This window comes from Mirounga leonina, unplaced genomic scaffold (assembly GCF_011800145.1).
Source record: "Mirounga leonina isolate KUSES-001 unplaced genomic scaffold, KU_Mleo_1.0 Mir_54, whole genome shotgun sequence".
Classification (NCBI taxonomy): Eukaryota; Metazoa; Chordata; class Mammalia; order Carnivora; family Phocidae; genus Mirounga; species Mirounga leonina.
In genome coordinates this window covers 7,099,225-7,117,671 of record NW_023270812.1, presented here as the reverse complement: position 1 = coordinate 7,117,671, position 18,447 = coordinate 7,099,225, and the positions used below count along the sequence as shown (strand labels likewise).

General features: G+C 36.1%; 1 protein-coding gene across 7 annotated transcripts in view; it reads right to left on the bottom strand.

The window, feature by feature from the left end:
- Positions 1–6,175: 6,175 nt before the first annotated feature.
- QKI (QKI, KH domain containing RNA binding) overlaps positions 6,176–18,447 on the bottom strand; it is a 158,164-nt gene continuing 145,892 nt past the window's right edge. For 4 of the 7 annotated variants that reach the window (XM_034991998.1, XM_034991999.1, XM_034992000.1 and 1 more), the window contains exons 7-8: positions 16,249–16,323; positions 6,176–12,239 (exon numbers count right to left, since the gene is read on the bottom strand). In XM_034991998.1, coding sequence (XP_034847889.1) covers positions 12,223–12,239; positions 16,249–16,323 — 92 coding nt within the window. In that variant the 3' untranslated portion in view covers positions 6,176–12,222. Of the gene's footprint in view, positions 12,240–12,813; positions 18,351–18,447 lie in introns of those variants that run through there. The other 3 variants (XR_004676857.1, XR_004676858.1, XM_034992001.1) reach the window with 3 other exon arrangements.

Below are 18,447 nucleotides of genomic sequence, written 5' to 3'. Positions count from 1 at the left end.
GCAGCATTTTTCCTTGTGGTCCTTTGTGTGCTGTGTGGCCAAGTCCTTTCTCAGCTACCTTGTACTAAGGAGTCCAGCTCTATAGAGTGAGGGTCTCAGAGTTCCCACCTTCAGTTGGCCCCAGGTCTTAAGTCCTGTACTCTGTGCCCCACAAAGTGACAAATTTGAGGCTTCGGTTTCTCAGCTTAGCCAATAACCCCTTAGCAAGACCCAGTCTCAAAACTCCAGTCACTATGCTAGATTCATACCATCATCTAAATTTTAGCCAGAGGATTTCTTACCAGTGATGTTTAATATTAAAATATTTTGACAATATATTTTATGCAACATATTTTGCTATTTTCAGTGGAAACAAATATTTTACTACCCAGTCTGCCATATTACCAGAAACAGAAATCTGTCATTCAGTTTAGGACCATCATCCATTAATTACCTTTTAAGTGTTAGAAGCTAGGTGCTACAATATCAGATGGATAAATCACGGTTCCTATCTCAAGGACATCATGATGTGCTGGGGAGGTGGGCCTGGAGACAGACACAGCAGAGTGTGAAAAGTGCCACAAACACTCCCTCTCTGCGTTTTGGGAGCCATGAGATACTTGGAACCCATTTGGCAGTTCAGAGAAGACTTTCTGACGTAAGTGCTAAAAAACAAGGTCCAGTTAGCAAAAGTAGGAAGCCAATAGAGGGTATTCAGAGGAGATAGCAGGTAGCGCGCTTCAAGCTTGCAGGGGGAAGAGCGTATCTATTTGACTAACAGTCATTCAAGTAGCACTAGCGTCTAGAGCACGAGGGCAGAGTGGGTGTGGAGAGATGACAGGGGGAGGTCAGCATGCAGGACGTGAGAGCATTGCCAGGATTCTCTAGAAGAGTGACCAGCTGTGGACTGGGTTGGCTGGAAGCCCTCCAAGAGCACGAGTCTGGAACAATAGGTATGGTTTGTCTCACTAATGTGCTTTTGTTTCGTGGAGGGAGCCACGTGCTAGAAATATTTCTAGCTCGTGCTTCACCAAGGTGAGAATAAAGCTCATTTTATTATACTGAGAATTTTCTAAGTCTTTAGGTCTCTCTAGCTTTCTCATGAACATATGCAGTGGCGTAAAATAATTTCCCCGTAGGTCAACTCTTGGTAAAATGTTCTACTGCTCTGACGCAGAAGTAGGTGACTAACGATTTATGAATAGAACACATATACTTGGTACCAGGAAGGCCAAAGATCGGGTCCTGTAGATAACAGCTTATGTTTTGTTCAGAAAAACAGATTCACTTCACTTTCTATTACCAAAAATTCTTATGAATTTCAAGTAGTGAAGCACGTGACATTTGCCTCGTTCTAAATATAGTAGGCAGTTAACAATATTAGTTTTCAAATCATGTTATATTCAACTCTGAACTTTCGCCTTCGAGCGGGCGATCACTCCTGGTGCCGCCTTCCCACACAGAGGCTGGTTCGCTTTGCCCGGATCCCCACCCCTGGTACAAAATGCATCCGAAATACTGCCGTCCACTCAGGTGGTGACTCCACTGTGAGCCGCCTGCCTCATCAATTGCCCCCAGTGACCCATTTAGCTATTGTCTAGATTCACTGGCGTGAGCGGAGAAACTCTGGGAGGCCCTGTTCTGGGGAACCGACCTGAGCCACGGGGGTTGGCGGCGGGGGCCAGGCCTCCTCGCAAACCATTTTCTCCCCCTTATTATTAATTTATCTCTGTAAAGACACATATTCCAAATTAACTTGCTGTGTTCGAATGTAATGTGGAATTGAAATCTTTGACAATGAATGCAGTTTGTATATTCCCTTTGACAAAGCACATAAACTCCTAAGGAATAGTTTGTTTCCAGTTTGGTTTGCAATACACCAGCTTTTTGACACTCGGACGCTTTTGGCAACCTAAGCCCACGGTGCGACTGAGGATAGCAAGCTTATACTGCTCTAAAACATAAATTAAAAAATTAACACACAGCATACACATTATGCACTTATCTCCATGGTTTTTCATTTGTGGTCTCTTGTAAATATTTTACCTTTAAATTTCTTAGAGCTGTTTTGTTTGACGAACATTTAACTTAAGGGTGGCAGTAAAACATCTATAAATTTTGTTTCTAAAAATTCCTGTACAGTGGGGCAGACCTGGGTGGCTCAGTCGGTTAAGCGGCTGCCTTTGCCTCAGGTCATGATCTCAGGGTCCTGGGATCGAGCCCCACACTGGGCTCCTGCTTGGCGGGGAGCCTGCTTCTCCCTCTCCCTCTGCCACTCCCCTTGCCACTTCCCCTGCTTGTGCTCTCTCTCGTGCTCTCTTTCAACTAAATAAAATCTTTAAAAAATAAAAATTCCTTGTACAATGAAAGATGTCTTCCATTAAAATTCCTTATAATGCTATCTACCCAGACCACATATTTGAGACTTATCAGTAACTAGAATAACAACAGCAAAATCTCCCAAACAGGTCACCAGGGGAGCATTTTTGAAAGGACATGGATATTCAATGTGTATGGTTTGGTTTCTGACTCTAAAGCATTAATCTATTTTATTACATGGTTTTACCATCTTTGGATAACAAAATTTATGCCCAAGTTTGGTTTTAATGCATTTCGATATAGAGAGAAATGGTTATTTCTGTTAACTTTATGTCACTGATTTTATTGAATCGTATACTGATCGTAGCATCTAGATTAACACCATGCATCCGATTCAGTTAAGCACTCAAAAAAGTTGACTGCAGAGCTGATATTCATCAATATGAGTAAAACACCGAGTGCAAGACAGACATGACTCCTGATGGGATACTTTTTAGTGTCTTGGATCTAACATTTGATTTTTAAAGCCATCGTTATATGATTTGGTCCCACAACAAACTTTTCTAATATACAGCCCACCAACTGTCCCCTGGCATTTCTGTATTTTAATGTCATTACCACAGTTCGACGAAGAGTTTCTATACAAGAAATTTTCATAGGGAAAACAGGTAGTAATGCAGGCCATAAAGGAGAAGCAAGGGAGCCTACTGGGCATAAAGATCGGAAGGCATTCCTTACCACCTGCTGAGATGGCTCATTGTGACGCTGTTACCCAACTCTCAAGAGAGCAAGCAGCTCCAAAGGGTAAGACAGACCTCACAGCAGAGTCAGGTTATCGCTTTGGGTCTGGTAGGATGACAAATGAAACAACACTTAAGAAATGGGAGCTCATGTGGTAACGAACCTCATTTTTTGATTTGTAAATTACTTAAATGTACATGGTTTTTTTCCTTTCCTTATATTAGCAGTGTTCGATTTGGTCCTGAAAGTGTACGCTCCTTGAAGTTAGGGGGTACTGAGGTACGGAAAGAATGAGCTCCCCAGTACTTCCTGCAACGATGCACGCTCTTGCTGGCTGCAGTTGATTGTGTATTGGCCTGGATGTGGAGTTCTACAGATAAAAATATCGCCCACGTATTCCAGTAATTAAAACAAGTTATGCCTCCTGGCAATTACTTCTTACTAGTTTTAGTTCGGATACAATCTATGCCATGTGACTCAACAACTTTTCTTTGCTGGCAAGTGTCTAGAATGGAGCCAAGGATGGGGACAGAGAATCCTCAGCACACTGTAACAAGCAGTTTGGAAAAATGTGGGTTAACGGCTCTTTGAAGGAGTCAAGATATATATAAAAGGACTTTCTGGTATTTATTAAATGGTTTACAGGCACTTGGCGGAGTCCACATCAGTGATTTTTGTTGAATAGTACAAAATCTCCGTCAAATACTCACATTCAGTGAAGATGCAGTGGCCTTTGGAGTACCGAAAACTTAAACTACATTTTTCCTTTTTCCTTTTGTGTGTCCCCTTGCCAGACTGGTTTTATTATGCGCTCCAAGAGCAGTGGGAGGTATCTAATTCATTTTAGAACCGACAGTGATAATTTAGTGATGACAGACTACTTCCAGATGTGAAATCAGACTTTCCCAGTTTAATTTTTTCCTTTGACTTAAAAATCCAACTTTACTGCTAACAGCGCCACCCCCCCGCCCCGGGGGGGCAAACTGATGCTTAAACAGCAGTTTAGGCATCTGTATGTTCGATTTGTGAGTTTGGTTTTCTTCCGACATTCCAATTTAGACTTCAGAGTCTTAGGTAGGTGTGTTCATACGAACTCCACCCACTAACTTCAAGTTTTAAGTTTTCCCACCAACTAGAAATCTTAAGTTTAAGCTTTGAACAACTTTTCAGTGTTTTTTACCTCACTGAGAAAACAATGGGCAAAAGCAACACTCATTAACATAAATCATTTAATTAGAATGTATTCAAGGCAACCTTCCATTTACACTACTTATCTGTTTTAATTTTATAAGACAAAATTTAAAACACTGTGATTAAGAGCAGCTTTCAAAATTCAGGTTTCAAGCATAACCATGTTATTTTATTCGTTCCCAACCTTGATAGAAGTTCTAAGTAAATGAATGATCATGAAATTTTTAGTATCAACTCCAACAGTTCTGCAAGAAAATACTTGTGGATTCATCTGCAAATATTTTCTTCTCTTAGTATTTGATCTTAACCATTCTTTCCCATGACTTTCCTTAGTACCCAGTTAAGTAACCAGAGAATAAGTAATATCCAGTTACGTAACAGGAGCATACATTAAAAAAAAAAAAAAAGGATCAATAGTTACAATTTCATCCTAATTTTGAGATGCTCTCTGAAACTGTTGTATAGCACATATGTACAAGCACTTTTATGATGGTGTGTCCTCTATATACTTCACAAAATAGCATAACTGGAAAAACCTAATTTTAATATACATCTTCTGGAAAAGTGTAATCACAAACTATCACTAATATTTTCTTTTAGCTGTGGAGTATTTTTAACATAATTGTTAAATGTTCGATTAGTTTAACTGTCTTCTAACAAGACCACAGAGAGTTACTATAAAGAGGTAGCTGGTAATTATAAAAAATTACATTAGGAAGGAAACCCAAATGTCATCTACTCCCTTCACTCACTCACTCAATAGAAATTCCTCCCTAATATTAATATAACATGAATGATAGACTAATAATTTATTTAGAAACATACTCATCTGACTTTTCCAGGAAGAAAAAAATATTAAAACCTGCTTTACAAATTATACCTTTTGAGAAGCTAGTTTGATGCTTGAAGTCAGAATTATTTCTGGATCTGGTGAGGCAAGCTTAGATACCCACAGGAGCCAGGGAGATGAGGGTAAAAATTAAAGCAAGATGGGATGAAGGAAATCAAGTTAGTTGTGAAACCAAGGGCAGTAAGGAGTGTGTGTGTGTGTGTGTGTGTGTGTGTGTTGGGGCACGGGGCGGAGGAGGGGTGATGACAAACTGGGGAGTGCATGGTTTAAAGGGAGCATCAAAATTACTCATTTTCATCTCGATGGCTACCACCTGAGAATGCAGCCTTCAGCATTCTAGATATTTTGAAGTGCAGACCTTGTGAAAACATGTATTTTTTAAGTCTAATCTTTAAATGATGGAAGGTAGTTAAAACAGCAGCCACACCGTATGGGCCAGATCAACCTCCCTCCATGGGCAGCTAGCATGCACATCTCGTGCTCTGGATCTCACCTCTGCCAGCTACTTTCAGAAGTGTGAGAAAAAAATACAGCCAAAGCCAAAGAGGGTTCTTGTGATCAGAAAGAAATTTGGAGATCACATGGACAAGAACTGGGAAACTGCAGGTACAGGGGAGTCATAAAACTTGGGTGTCAAGATGACATTTTAAGAGAACAGGTTTTAAACTACTGGAAACAATCTTTTTATCAGTTCTGCTTTGTTCAAGAAATTGATGAGACTAGTCCTTTTCATAGGACTGGCAAGACCGAGATTTGGCAGCACTCCTTTTTCTTACGTGTAAAGACTACAAATTGTACCTGTTTCTCAATTAGAAATGGTAACTTGTTTTTTGTATGTACATCCAGCTGAGGACACTATAAAAGTCTGTTTATTGATTTCCTCTTCATCACTGAAATCAAGGCAAATAGTATAATCACCTTCCAGTTAAGTGGTAGAGCTCCATAATGTCAGACTATCTTTTCTTTTAAATTGTGTTAAAAGCATCAAAAACTAAGAAGGAAAATGTGCATTCTTATTCTGATGTTTCTGGAGGAGGGAGGGAGCGTAAGCAGCACTTTCAGCTGCAGTTGGCTTGACAGCATGAAGCATATGCATGTTTTCCAGTCGGGTTTATTGCACTTCATGTAGTCAGTCATACGTGGTTCTCCATTCACATGTGATTTGAGACCTATGCAAACTTTTCTCTATATATACAATTTCCACAAGTAAAGTTCTAAATGTCTTATACACACCACTACAGTATAAACCATAAAGATGTATTTGGTAATCAAAACTTCTCAATAATAGCATTTAAAATTATATATATATTATATATATATATATATATATAGTTTTTCACCCTGGGAGCTGAGCTTTTTCCACAAGGTGATGTCTTTTGCCAAGAAGGGAGAGCAAAATCATAAGCAATGCAAAATCAACACTGTGTTGCTATTTGCTGCACCTACCATCCACTTCTAATCTGAATTAATTCTTCCTCCTTGTCTCCCGCCCCTGGCAATTAGTGCAGCAGAAACACAGACAGGAGAGCACTATGCTTAGGTGAACCAGTTTGATTCAGCATTGAGTACCAGGTAGGCATAGAATTTTAAGTCTCTTTATAACAAAGGCATTTCAAATTAATTTTTATGAAAGAAACCACAGATAAAATCACATGTGTGTACCATATGAATATTTCTAAAAGTGTTGCCTATAAAATGTAATTTTTTTTCTATTTTAGATAAAGATATTAAGGGATTTGTGACAATGTTAAAAAAACTACCTTGGGCACTTCTAAAAAGTTTGTGAGTTGAAAGTTTTCTGAGTCATTTTTGCTATTATAATTTAGCATTACATTTCATTCTACTAAAAATCATTTGCTAGAAATCCTAAAATAGCTAACTGTTACAAAGGAATAAAGACAGACATTTTATCCCAAACAAGCAAATGAAAAACAACAAAAAACTGGAGAAACCCTGAAATGTCATATAGGATCTATAAAAGTGTTATTAGGCTTCAATGGTAAAGAAGATTCTTGATTTGGTAACAAGCAATTTCATTTAAACCTATTGTCTGCTTTCACTGCACTAGAAAATTTAGATCCTATTTATCTAGTATTTTTAATTTTTTTTTTTTTTTTTTTTTTTTTTTTAGAAAACCCTAACCACCTCTTTTGTGTATGACCGTACGTCTTGCCTTTGTGAACAGGGTGCTTCAGCGGCTCCGGGAGGACTCTGTGTGTGTGCAGGTGGCCGTACTAGGATGTGTGTATCTGCTTTCATGCTATGTTCGTCCCGACACTTTGCTCGAGAAAAACATGCTTAACTACTAAGTACATTTTTACCAACTTCTCGGCTGAAAGCTTAACTTTCAGTCGTTTTGTCAAATGATAGCATAAAACAATAGACTTAGCATTTTATCGTTCTAAGAATTTGGTAGTTTCATTTTTAATACTATTACAACTTGTATTAAAATGGGATTTGTACTTTTTCCACCTTTTAAAAAGTCCTTTACAACTTTTCCAACATAAAAGGTGACATTATGACATACTTATACATGAAGTACCATTAACTGAAAAATGAGATGAGACTGTATTCAGAGGCTTCAGAGAATGTGTAGTGAGTTGCATAGAAATTCATCAATTTAAGTGACACGATACCATGATGACTTATGGATTAGCAGCTTGACAAGTAACTTCAAATTTTTACAAAATAATATACGAACTGTACGGCAATGAGAATGTTTACAGATAGTAGCATATTAAAGCTCTAACAGAAATACACGACCCCCCCATCAAATAAACAACTGTATTTGAGCCAAACATCTCTATGATTAAATTAGCTGCTATCACTATTATATGTAATTCATTTATGTAGATATTCTATGGGAATATATAAATATGGGAGTACTTTGACAGTCTGGTTAATAGCGTATCGGTATAGTTATGTCTTTTATAACATGTAACTTTCAGCCCCAAGTTTTAGAACTTTAAAATAAATAAAGTGTAATTTACAAAAATAAGCCATTATTTACAAACATAAAAATTCATCCTGAGAACTTATTATCCAGGAGAACTATTTCACAGAAAAGGAAATTACCAGTATCTGTGAAATAAAAATGTACCTCCAGAGTTAAAGAATTCATATGTGGAGATCAATTTACCTAAGTTGCAGCCAAGAAAAGCATGAAGATATTTAATAAATCTTAAATTGATTTGCATGCAAGAAATGAATGAGATGTAACTTCTCAAATGCCACTGTCATTCTCCCTTAAACTTCTTGTATTAATGGAGTATTCTGGCTGTATTTTGGAAGAGGGTGAGAGAGAAAGAACACCCCAGGAAAACTCAAGGATGCTGTCTCATCTCTCCCTAGGGGTTACAAGAAGAGAGAGGCAGGGTGCATCGTCATTATTAATGGCTTACTTTGGACTGTTCTGAGAAACAGAGCCACTCTACCTTTGGCTTTACCTGGTTGAGCCCCCCAACCCCTACCCCCCACCCCAAAAGGAACACCGGCTGGAACAGTTCAACACTTTATAAAGGAAAAGTGTCTGATTAAAACACAAATGTGAATAAAGACAAAGCCTCATCAGATTCTTTGCTTTATAATGTGACCATAAAATTACCTACTTAACAGAAATGAAAAGAAATGGTTCAACAAAGAATCAAACTGGTTTTCTGGGGTGTACCATCACAACGAACCTCTTTGCTCTTTACGCTGTGAGCAGACAGTGATTATTTTGGAGAAGGAAAAATAAGGAAGTGTGGAATTAGTAATGCAAGAGGCTGAAAGGCAAGTGGCAAGCCCAGAAGAATGCCTCAGACCGATGCTACCTTGTTCCCCATCTCTGCTGGCACCTACCCCCCAAGGGAAAAGGCCAGAATAACCAAAGCCATTTTAACAGGAGTGTGCGTAATTGTGAGCTGACAAACAACACAGAAACAAGTCACGCTATGTTATCTGTGGTCACGTTCTTCAGGGTTAGTCCAGTAACTCAAGACTTTACATTCTTTTGTCTTTATTTGTTTATTTTAATTAAACACGAAAAGGTTAATAAACAGACATAGTCCAGAGTTAGTAGGTTGGTATTATAACATTTATTAAAATAATGCTATGGGTTAATAGAAACAGCAAAGAACCAAAGAATTAAAATGCAAGCTATGTAAAATCCCAACTAAAACCCAAAAGTGTCTAATGTATTCATTCATTAGCTAACTAAAAGCCCAAGAAAGACAAGACACCCAATATAATAAAGTACTGCAAAACAATTGGCAATTTTCAGTTATCAAAATTGTGGATTCTGCATTTTGTATCCTTTTCTCAATCAAGAAAAAAATTCTTTTTGAATGTTATATAACATACATATAAAACAAGATAGAAAAATACATTATAAACTTGTAACAATGGCTGTAAATACATTATCTTACATGTTTCTCATAGGCAATAGGTTGGTTATGATACATACATAGCATGAAACTACTAAGATAATAAAGAATTGACAAAAATACAAGTCAGCTGTACGGTAACATACCAGCGACACCCCCGTCTACCCACGCTAAAAAATTACATAATACTGTCAGAAAAGAAGTCTTAAAAACTACATATTTTAATAAGAAATAAATTCAATAAAGAATGATAATACTGAGAACCAAGGCATTCAGAGATTTCAAAAGTCATGCTTTTTTTTCAGTTGATCCAAAATTTTATCAACTAAGTTTTCAAAAGTTTGTTCAGAGCCAACATTACTCATAAATGTCACACATTTATTTCATACATTTACTTTCTTCCCCATAAAAGACCTTTGATAAACATCTAAAATGTCCAGGTATAACGTAGTTGAGATGAAACTGGATCAAATACTGGTATTGTTTTTAAACTACTATCACCTCAAGTGTTTGAGTGTCGCAAATTTATTCAACCAACCAAACAAAATAAAAATCAAAATGGCACAGCATATATTGTAAATAAATCAAAACAACTGTATATGTAACAGAAAGACAAAGCAGTGGCACATTAAACCAACGCTAGCTGAATACGAAACAATGAATGTCTATTGCATAGTAAATAAACTGAAAACGGTTTCCAAGTGAGACAAGATGATGGAGGAGGTCACCACGAAGGTGCTTACTGAGCTTACTGCTGACCTTTGACTGTGAAGCCGTGAAGGTATGCAAGAGGGAATGAGCTGATGAGCTGGGGATCCACTGCCACTTGATATTTGCCACATCTGGTACTGAGCAGTTAAGGATTATTTAAGTGTTTAGAAGTAGTCGGCTCTGTGCACAAATTGCTTCAACTACAAAACTAACTGAATTTCATCAGAAATTGGAAGCTTAAACTCACAGGTAGTTGAGCATTTACATGCACAATGATGCCAGTTTTTGTTTTGTTTTTTTTTAAGTTTAAAAAAAAAAAGGTGTGTGGGGGGTGGGGGCCTCTTAGGTTACTTAAACCAGCAAAAAGATACAGACTACCCAAGTGATCTGGTCTGGTAGAAAGAAGTCTGATTAGATTTGGGCCACTAAAAAATACTGTTACCCAGAGTGAAAATCATAAAGATTCATTTTTGTGAAAAAGTTTGCTAAGAATACTATTATCTCCAATTTAATAAGAAAAAATCCAACACACCCCTCCTTCTCTGAATAAAATAAAGTTTTACTTTTGTCTGTAAACGTTCAGATCACACATAATTTTTATCTCAGAACCTGTGGGCTACTGTTTAAATATCACAATAACCAAAAGCACTCGATTATGATTTTAAAAGAATGGTGTTTTAAAACTTACTTGACCATTAGAAAAGTTATCAAATTTTTTCACAGTATCAGATTTGGCAAATTTCTATCAAGGTAACGTGGCAAAAATCATGTAATTCAAACCATCAACTCATTTGTCTCCCCTCAAATCTTCTTTCACATACTGGGCGGGCGACTGAGTAACATGCATTAACTTGTATTCTGAGGGAGGAGCTGATCTTACAAGACACTTGACTAAATGACCATGAAGGAAAATAAGGCACTTTCTTTTCTTTAGACTTATTCCAATACTTAAAAAATAAAAAAGAAAGACAAAAAGGCTCTTTTGGTCTTTTGTTTCTTGACAACCACCAGAAAAAATCATTTAATGAAATAAAGGGTTTCTTTGTTCTTTTTCTTTTTTTTTTATAACACTTGAAAGTATAAAATGCTACATTTCCAAAAATATATATATTTTTTTCTGCACCAGCACCCTTGTATAGTAAAAGTATCTACTTTTTGTTCATTTGTTTCAATGCACTACACTTTATCTACAATTTCATTACATGTATACAGCAAATAGGCAAGCATGGCTTTTACATCCTTAATGATTTTTTTTTCTATACAGGGAGGTTTTAAAAAAAATATTTGAACAGTTTGCCCAGTAATGTGACACATAATGCATGTACCTTGTTCTCATATACTTTTTAAAGGAGGTTGTAAAATAAAGGTTCAGTAATTTTAACTCAGATTATTTATCTTTTTAAAAATAGTGTTGCAGTTTTGTTCTTTGCATTACTTCTCAAAATTCCTTGTTTTTTCTCTCATGGCACACTTCTAATACTTCAAATTTTGGCAGGCAATATAAAAAAGGCTGCAACTTCTGCCCTTTGAGGGCACTGTAGTGACTAAACAGCGTATCAAATTTTGAATACTTTTTGAAATCACTTCACCAATGACATCCCTGACCAAAGGTTCATGCATGATGCATCATCACACGTTACATTCAGAGAGCTGTGACTCGCTATGAGAAGGTTCCTAGAAGTCTCTCACAGTAACTGCCTCTGTCACTGAGTAGTTAAGGGCCATCTGTCTCCCCTTCTGAAGTGAGGCCTTCTTACCGTTCGCTTAGGGTAGGACATGAGAAGATGATCAGTGCTGTGGGATGAATTGGGCCTTATTGCTTTACTACTATTCAGTGCAGGTTCTAGAACCACTTTCACCCAAACAGAAAGAAAAACCAAAAGCTGAGTTGGAGGACAACAATTTCTTTGTCTTTTGTTTGGTTAGATGGTAAGACGAACGGACAAAGTGCCTCAGCTCGCTGCACTGACGACAGGCAAGCAAAGGCGATTACCAGTTAACTGATCAGCAGGCAGGCATGGTCAGGTCATCATTGGGTGAAGAGTTCAGAGGTCAGAAGGTCATAGGTTAGTTGCCGGTGGCGGCTGGGTGGTTAGAAACAAAAAACAAAACAAAAAAAAAAAAAAAAAAGAAAAGAAAAGATAGAGAAGAGATTAGTTTCAGCTAGTGACGGCTTAATGACAACATGAAAAACTAATCACAACTAATAAAAAAAAAGCATGTTTAATTCTGACAAACTGATTGACACCATCTACAGAATACAATAAAAATCATGACAGTTTCATATCATGATTTGAACAAATGAAGGAGAGCCCACTCCCACAAAAAAAAAAAACCAAAAAAACAAAAAAAAAAACTGGTTAACAAGAAAAAATAGAAATAAAATACAACTAACAACTAATAGTTAGTAGCAGTCAATGAAGGAAACTGGAGAACAACAACAATGAATAGGTTTGATATACAGAATTCTGAAACAGTCAGTGCAGTTATCAGTATCTGACTGCTATTAAGCATTAGTATTCTCTCAGATGCAAGCATTAAAGCAACTATTAATGATGGATGTGATTATTAATAACTGATGATTAACAGAAATGAATCTAAAGAAATTTAAATTTCTATGAACAATTTGGTTCAACATAAACTCTGGGCCAAACAAGGTTTCTTTTGTTCAATAAATGTTTATTGCTTTTTCAATTATTCTATTTACAAACAACATGGAATTTCTTGGCCTTATGATACAAAGCAATACTAAACTGTAGTCTAGCAGTGTAGGCAACATCATGGGAACCAGAAAAAGGCCAGGCCTTTTGCGCTGGCCAACACTTTCCAGTTGAAAATACTATTTTACACATATAGAACACTTATAAAATGCACTTGCATGTAAACACTGTAAAATCCTGCCATTTAAAATTCTATACTCAAAAAGCTCTAAGTACATCAAAAAATAGAAGAAATTTCTAATTGATACCAATAAGGCATTTTAAAACTACAAACAGCTTTCTTTATTCAATTTCAAAGCTAATACTCTGCAAATACAATAAAATCTGACATTTCATATACATTCCTGCTTTATATTTTATATTTTAAAAGAAGCCACCTGTAAATACTATTTTCTTTTGCAAAACAACAAACAGAACAAAAAAAAATTAAAAAATTACAGTAAAACATAAAGTAGTTCTCAAGTGGAAAGTTATCGTCCCCAGTGTCCTCGAGTTGTTCCTTCCTTATAAATCAACCTCTGTCACATTCTGCTTCACCAAACTTGGTCCACTTAACAGTAGTATGATTTTTAAGACTCATTCAACAGCTTAATTATTTCTACTATATTCTGAGGTTTGACAGAATTTTCTGTACTGTTGCCATTGTGACTAAGGCAGAGGAGATATGAATGAAAAAATATTCAGTGCAAAGGTAGATTCCATGCCACTTCATAAATCATAACCCAGCAGGTATAATGTTCACAGAGTTACTTGAAATGATCTATATAATGGACTGGCTTACTTTCATGTAACAAAAATGCTTTCTAGAGTCTATCATTTAGGATAGTTTATAAATACTACAAAAATACTGTTATCTTCAATGTGACCAAATCTTCCCTGAATTTCTTAAAATAAGTGGAATTTTATTTAAAACAAAAACTGCTATTCCAAAATTAAAGAAGAAAATAAATACTTAACACAATGTAGTCATACCACTTCATAGGAAGTACTCCCAAAATACAGAATCTTAAAGCATTTTTGATATTACTTTAAATTTTGATTAAAATTGTTTTAAGTTTCTTATGCAAATTATGCAAATGATGGTTTTTATAAAATCATCACTCAGAAAAATTCTGATTATGTTTTTGTGTGTGTGGAATACATAAACAAAGCAAATTACCACTTATATATATATATATACCAGTACACCTAGAATACATCCTCTGCCAAGTCCTGGCCTCCTACAGTACACACAGGTGTGTCAACCGTGCAAAATCACTTATGGTTCATTACAACTAAAAAGTCAGTTGGTCTTTTACAGGCTTCAAATTCAGGTTTGAAATATGTGTAGAAGTGGGTTTATTTTTAGTAAAGAACTAGATATATTTGTCAACCATGCAGTACTCTAAATACTTATATAAGATTACATGGTTATATGTCCAAGGGCTGAGTTTCCTTGCATTAAATGAATGCTTGTTCTTCCCTTCAAAAATTAAAAAAGAAAACAAAACCTCAAAAATAGAGAAAACAGTAGTATCATAAAATAATTTAAATGAAGGACTTCAGACATCTCCCTCAGACCCAATGAGTGCATACGGTGATATAGTAACAGCAGTATACAAGTATTCTGTTATGTAAAGAAAATAAAAAAGGGAGCACTTCGGTTTGCTGACATTGCATTTTGAATAAAAGTGACAAGACTAATAAAAAAACACATATAACTACAAAAGAGCCATGCATGGAATGTGTTGTCATTTCCAAACACTATAAAATCTTCCTAATATTTTCAACTATCTCAAGGTACTGCAGCATTGAGTAGCCAATAATTATTGTGTTAAAACAAAATTATGAGAAATCTCCTAAAAGGGGCAGAAAGGGAAAGATTAACAGAAGAAAAACTACTTTAAAATACTCTTTCAAACTATTTCGGACATTAACAATGTGGAAAAAAAAAGCTTCAAATTATTCATGGAATTATCTGGTTTCCTTGGAATCTGAAGTGACTTAAAAAAAAATTTCCTCCTTCACTAGGAGGCTTGTTCTGCAAGAAGGTGGTACATACACTTGTACATGACACACCTACAAGGTGCTTTATAGTCACCGATCATCACTGAGCTTGGGGTCTATTTATTTTGATCACTGAATAATCACAAGTAATGTATGTATTAGTTAAAAGTCTTCAAGGCTCTTTAATTATGTATGACGCTAAATAAATATCATCAATGTCTTTGGAAGGTATTTTATTCTGATGTGGACAACAGCTGTGTCCAATACTTATCATCAGTATTCAGGAGAACCATGTGAGGCAGGTAGGTCGTTCATAGGTTCATAGAAGATGTAGGACAGGAGTGTAAATTCCATCACTTTTCCCACTAATTACTAGAGAATCTGATCAACTTAATTAGTAAGTAATAAATGTGCCATAATAGAAGCTTGATAAAAATCTTTTTCTACCTTGCTTCGGATTCTTACCCTGTGATGACAAACTTAGAAAACAATTCAATGTCAATAAACCGAAAATATCACTCCTCAAAAACATAAATAATTTATAATAGGGTCCAAGGGCATATACAGGACACAAATTACAAATGTTGAAAAGGAGAAAAATGAAGACTTATTTTCCAGTCACAGGTTACTCAAAAAGGATATTCAAAGCTGGATTCACGTCTCCACAGAACTTTAAGAGATAGTTTACCTTCAGATAATATATCTTAGCAGCAAATGACAAAAATCAAAGGATCCATTTTGGCAGGAAAATGTTAAGAGTAAAAGGGAATTGATTTTCTCATTTATTAAAAAAAAAAATCCAACTGCATCAAAGTTATCTTCACAGTCCTTATTTTTGTTGCTTTCAGCTGAGTACTTGACATGTATAACCTCATGTTTACACAGTGGCTCAAATATCTTATGAAAAAGGAAAATGGAAACTAAATCTTCAGTTTTCTCCTCAAGGACACAGGAGGCATATATTCCTTTACTTCTCTCATTAAAGCACCATCCGCTCAGTTCATTTGCAAAACCAACCCAAAATTTCAGAACAAAGGTAAATTTTAGCAAAAATTACGACTGAAAAATAATTAAGGCGACATCAAAATTTAACAGCTCCCCAAATGGACTAATTTATGTTTTAGTAGGAATAAATCACAGGACATACTTATATAGGATTTAATAAGTTAAAATAGGGAGCAAAAAAAGGGGGGGGTAAGAGAGGAAAGAAAGAAAAGGAAAAAAAAATCCCAACCCTTAAATCTGCCAATTATGACATACCAATTTAGAAAAAGCAACGAAATGGTGTGCAGGTAAGCAGTTGTATTTTCCCATCAGGGGTGGTGTTGCAAACTCTATGGACACCCAACGCATTTCTTATAAACAAGAACTGCAGAACTAAACTAACCTCGGTCTGCGGTCACAATCCTTTGGTAAGGATGGACACGCATATCGTGCCTTCGAACTTTAGTAGCCACCGCACCTAGTTAAATTGCAATTACCAAGACAAAGTTAGAAAACATTCACAAGGGAAAAGAAACATTAACAGCAGGTTTATCAAAATGGATTTCAAATGTTCATTTACTACAAAAGGTTCATTTTAAGAAACACGTTAAGGCACAGTAGTTTTAAAATTAGCCATAGTATGTTGTGTATATACGCGTCTATTAATATTGCATTCATTTCAAAATCTTGGCCTTAACCTATTTTATCCATTCATTCACGATCCCAAGTTACAGTATTTCATGAACTCTACTAGATCCAAACATATTTAAGCTTTACTAGTCACATATTCACTGAAGTGCCTTTCTCGCAGCAGGACCACTTAAATAATGCCATGTTTAATACTGACAATTATTTGCTAACCTTAAGACCACTTCCAGAGTTTATCACTTAAAAAGGTTTAAAAGCAATTCTTAAAGCCTACAGATTGTGGTTTTAAACTCTGAGTCAATAAGTATGAACTGCAATGAATTAGGTGATTAGTAAAGCAAACAGTATAGTACACTTAGCAGTCAGTATACTACTGTACACTCCTTTATAAATTACCGTTACTTTGTAAGATTACAGACTAAACCAAATTAATAACATACTTTTACTTTCTATCAGTGTGCAAAAAGTGCAAGTAAGTCACTGACTGCTAGGCTAAGCTTCCCCCCCACCCCCCTGGAGGCTGCTGAGACTAAGCATTTGTTAAATTCAGATCTGATGAGGGTTCAGTTAAGACCGTTCTTGAATTCTTAGCCTTTCGTTGGGAAAGCCATACCTAAAGATAAAAGGAAGGGAATTAAAAATTAGTCATCAATGAAGACTTGATGCTAATACCAATCTCCTCACTACCACCAACACACATGTCTGCATCTGTTTTGAAGGGCACTGCTTATTTTAAAATAATATGATGTGAAACTTGATATATATCATGCATGTTATCTGTGTGCAAATTTATTATAACTTAGCAATTTGAAGTAATGTTCTCAGTTCTCCAAGTGCTCAACGTCATGTTTTACTGCTTAGGTGGCAAAGCGAGAAATAGGACTGATAATGGATTTTGGTCATTTAGTACTCATTATTATTCATTTTATGAATGCCAATTAGGTATCTGTACATTTTGCTTTTGTCAGTCTAATAATTATTAGAAATAAAAATTTCCCAACACAACAAAAAACACATTGCTTAAAATGAGAAACTGCAGTGCCTCTTGCTGTTTCTAAGCAGTAAACTGGTCCATCACCCCTTTTTCATTTTAGATAAACTAATCTTAGACAAGTATAATTCCACGAGGCAAAATCAGCAAGATCTTGCACTGAGTGCTGGAACAGCAGCTGGTGGCTAAGAGTGCCAGCCCTGCAGGAAGCAACAAACTCCTCGACCAGACGCTGTGCGTGCAGCAGAGAGGAGCTCTGGGGAGAGGAGCAGGCATGGGGCCACAGGACAGAGCGTTAACAGAAAGGAAAACGTAAACAGGTTACATGTTACATGTTATTTTAAAAATGCTTCAAGAAATGTGCAACAGAAACAAGCTTCTCATAGACAATTCTGTAGTATAATTCTGACCTGTGATACTTTATACAATGATTTAGAGATAAACGGAAAACATGTACAATAAAATGTATTTGCTCATGAAACAAAAGGCACCTGAGTGCATGCACACACACAGATAACATACAGAGCATCGTGGCTTTCTTTAATTGTTGAACAATGAATTCTCAAGTTTAAATCTTAGTGTCCAGGTTCATAAAGACTTTCAAATTTTTATAAATCAACATTAATGCTGGAAAAAAAACCTTAAAAGATCAAAGTCCTAAGAGTCAACAGCATGCATGCGGCACCAAGGTCATACACAATTCAAGGAAAAAAGGATTCAAATTCTGTCTGGTAAAACAAAGGGGCAGCACGGAAACACTTTGTCCCACATTGACTGGTCGTGTTATAACAGCTGCTGTATTCTAGTCCTTCATCCAGCAAGTCAATGGGCTGAAATATCAGGCATGACTGGCATTTCAATCCACTCTATAAAAAAAAGGCATCAGTAATGTCTTTTTCAAGCACACCACTTTTTGTTCATGTAAAACCAAGCGTTCATAGTATGATCTTAATTTTTGCCTCA